The 2,622-nt window shown below is 45.7% G+C and overlaps 1 protein-coding gene across 1 annotated transcript in view; it reads right to left on the bottom strand.

Moving 5' to 3' along the window:
* mapk8ip2 (mitogen-activated protein kinase 8 interacting protein 2) overlaps positions 1–2,622 on the bottom strand; it is a 42,056-nt gene that overhangs the window by 10,137 nt on the left and 29,297 nt on the right. Inside the window, 3 exon segments of the mRNA XM_016527521.1 lie at positions 180–1,606; positions 1,786–1,980; positions 2,227–2,305. Of these exon segments, the coding sequence (XP_016383007.1) occupies positions 180–1,606; positions 1,786–1,980; positions 2,227–2,305 (1,701 nt within the window).

Here is a 2,622-nt window from a genome sequence, read left to right as displayed (position 1 = left end):
TTCTTTGTCCTCGTATCAAATCTCTCTGTAAAGACGGGTGTAGCATTGCCATATGTGGGGTTGCTCATGTACAGACAAGTGTCCGTTCTCTTGTTTTCCTTCTGTCCCTCTTCAGATACATAGCTAGCTTCTCTCTCCTTCTCTTCGTCCAGTCTCTTCTCTGACGTTTCAGAGGTCACCTCCTGTGACTTTTCTTCCGATTTCTGCTTTTGTGAATTGCAGCCATCCGTCTCATTGAAAGTATCTGTTTCCAAGTCCGACGAGGGTGAGATGGTGTCAGAGATCGAGGCTGAGCGTTTGAGGCACTCTTCTGGGCAGCTGATTGGGTAGGAGCCTTCTGAGATCATCCTGTTGACCAGGTTGCTAAGAAGCCACGGAGAATCAGAGTTTTCACTGAGCTCGTCCTCGGACTCTGACTCTGAGACTCCCTCGCTGTTACCATCATAGTCGTCCACAGAGGGCACAAGTTTGGGGCCAACCGGCAAATAGAAGGAGCGTTTGAAGCTTTCAAGACTGTGGTCAGGCTCAATCTTCAACAACAGCTGCTGAGAGCCGCTATCCTCACAGGGGACGGCAGGGGGAAGAGTCTCGTCTGGATCAGCCTGGTGCTCATATCCCTGTTCGTCATCTACATTCTGCAGGCCCATCAGAGCTTGGCCATCATCTAGTTGTAACATGTCTGGGCTGGGATCTAGACCTGCTGAAGGTTCTTGTTTAATTGGGTCAGGTTGACCCAGAAGAAGAGAAGCTTTTAGACCTACAATACCACTGTCCTGCTCAGGGTCCAGCTCCTGGTCCAGTTCTTGGTCTGAGGTTGGGGAGCTGGCTTCTTCAATGGAATTGGTGAGGTGCGAGGAACGCCCGCTGCTAGATTCACTGGTCAGGTCCAGCTCTGTCTCCGAGATAGAGGAAATCATGTTACTAGCAAGTGGACCACATGCAAATGCAGCCTCAAGTTCCCCTTCAATATCAGAGTCTGATCCAGGAGAGCTAAGGTCATCGCTGTGGCGGTCTGACTCTGCATAGCGTTTGGCATTCATATCAGCGATACCAGGATCGGAAGAAGGAGAAGTTGTGTCATTTGCAGCAGCAGGTTGACCCAGATGCATGTTTCGAGGTTCGTCCATAGCATCAAGGACATCTGATCGACTGGACGACACGTAGCTAGAGACAGAAATGGACTCAGCTGGTTCAATGCAGGGGAACTCAACGTAAGAAGAGGCCTCAGCTTCCTTGCAGGTTTGATCATAGGTATCCTTACTCATGAAGTCAATGTCAAACTCTTTGTCCAGCTCCTCATCCGATAGCGGAGTCTCAGCATCATTACCAAGAGGTGCAGTTGAGGACAGACATCTACTGGTGCCATCATTTTCCAGCTCTGGGTCATCAGCGGTCTCCGTGGTCACAGTATAAGTGTCATTGGTTCGAGAGCGGCAAGGTTGATGTTTGGCATGACCATTCAGGTCGTGGTCGACCTCAGTGTCGGAGCACTGGGAAGTGCAGTCATCCACTGAGGGAACAAGCTCACTTAGAGTGGATTCCTCAACATCAGGTTTCACCTCATTCGCCTCAGACCCACTTGACGAGTTATGTTGACCAAAGGAGCCTGGTTTGGAAGACGAGAAAGATATGGAATGAAAAAGAGAGATGGAGCGGAATTGAGATAAGTGGACAAGAAAAGGACAAAATTAAAAATGTTGTTGGAGGCATCGAATATAACCACGATCATGGATATATTGTATATTAATTTTGATTAGCCATTAGCAACACGATCAGACTTCCTACCGTATTCTGGTCGCTCTCGTCTGTTGCCTTCAAAGTCATACAGCAGCGGCCTTCCAGGTGACTGATGGAGACCACAATGACCTGGTGGGTTTGAGGGTGTACCATTGGCAGAGGCAGTGGTGTCTGGAGCCCCCGGGCACGTAGTAGTTACATGGGAACCATCCTCAAGGCAAGAGTGGTTTGGAGACAAACAACCTAAAATGTTGAGTAAAATGATTAACAATGGACTACATTTATATCTACAGAAATATCAAGAATAGATATTAATCAATAGAATATGATCAGAATATGACGTTCTGATGCAATAATTGTATGAATAGTTTAAGTTTGTATAGAGCTTTTTTTTGCAAGCTGTTCATATATTTTGGAATCTGTTTTGGAATTCTGTTTTGGATTCTTTTATATTATTGGTACATATACAATATATATACAAACAATTACCCTGTGAAGTCGGGTTTCGAAGAGAATCCTGCCAGCTTGACTTTCGTGATGACACGTTGCTGTTGTTGTTCAGGGAGTCCTGAGATTAGGACCAAAAGAAGAGTTTAAATACAGATAACATATGTTTATACACACTAGGGATGCACCGATACTGATACTGGTATCGGTATCGGGCCCGATACTGAGCTCATGTACTCGTACTCGTTAAAATGCCCTGATACCAAACGCTGATACCACACAGCATGTGTTAAGTGCCATATTCAGACAATGAAACACCGACAACAGAACCACAGAGAGCAGAATGGAGTTATTAGAGATTAAGGATGTCTATATGTATGATGAAGTATATGTATGCAATGAATATAATGTTAAACATTCAGTATTGACTGTATAGCT

Source organism: Sinocyclocheilus rhinocerous, unplaced genomic scaffold (genome assembly GCF_001515625.1).
Source record: "Sinocyclocheilus rhinocerous isolate Xijiao unplaced genomic scaffold, SAMN03320098_v1.1 scaffold2646, whole genome shotgun sequence".
In the NCBI taxonomy this organism is placed as follows: Eukaryota; Metazoa; Chordata; class Actinopteri; order Cypriniformes; family Cyprinidae; genus Sinocyclocheilus; species Sinocyclocheilus rhinocerous.
Note: the sequence above shows the minus strand (reverse complement) of the source record. Positions and strands in the feature narration are given on the sequence as shown.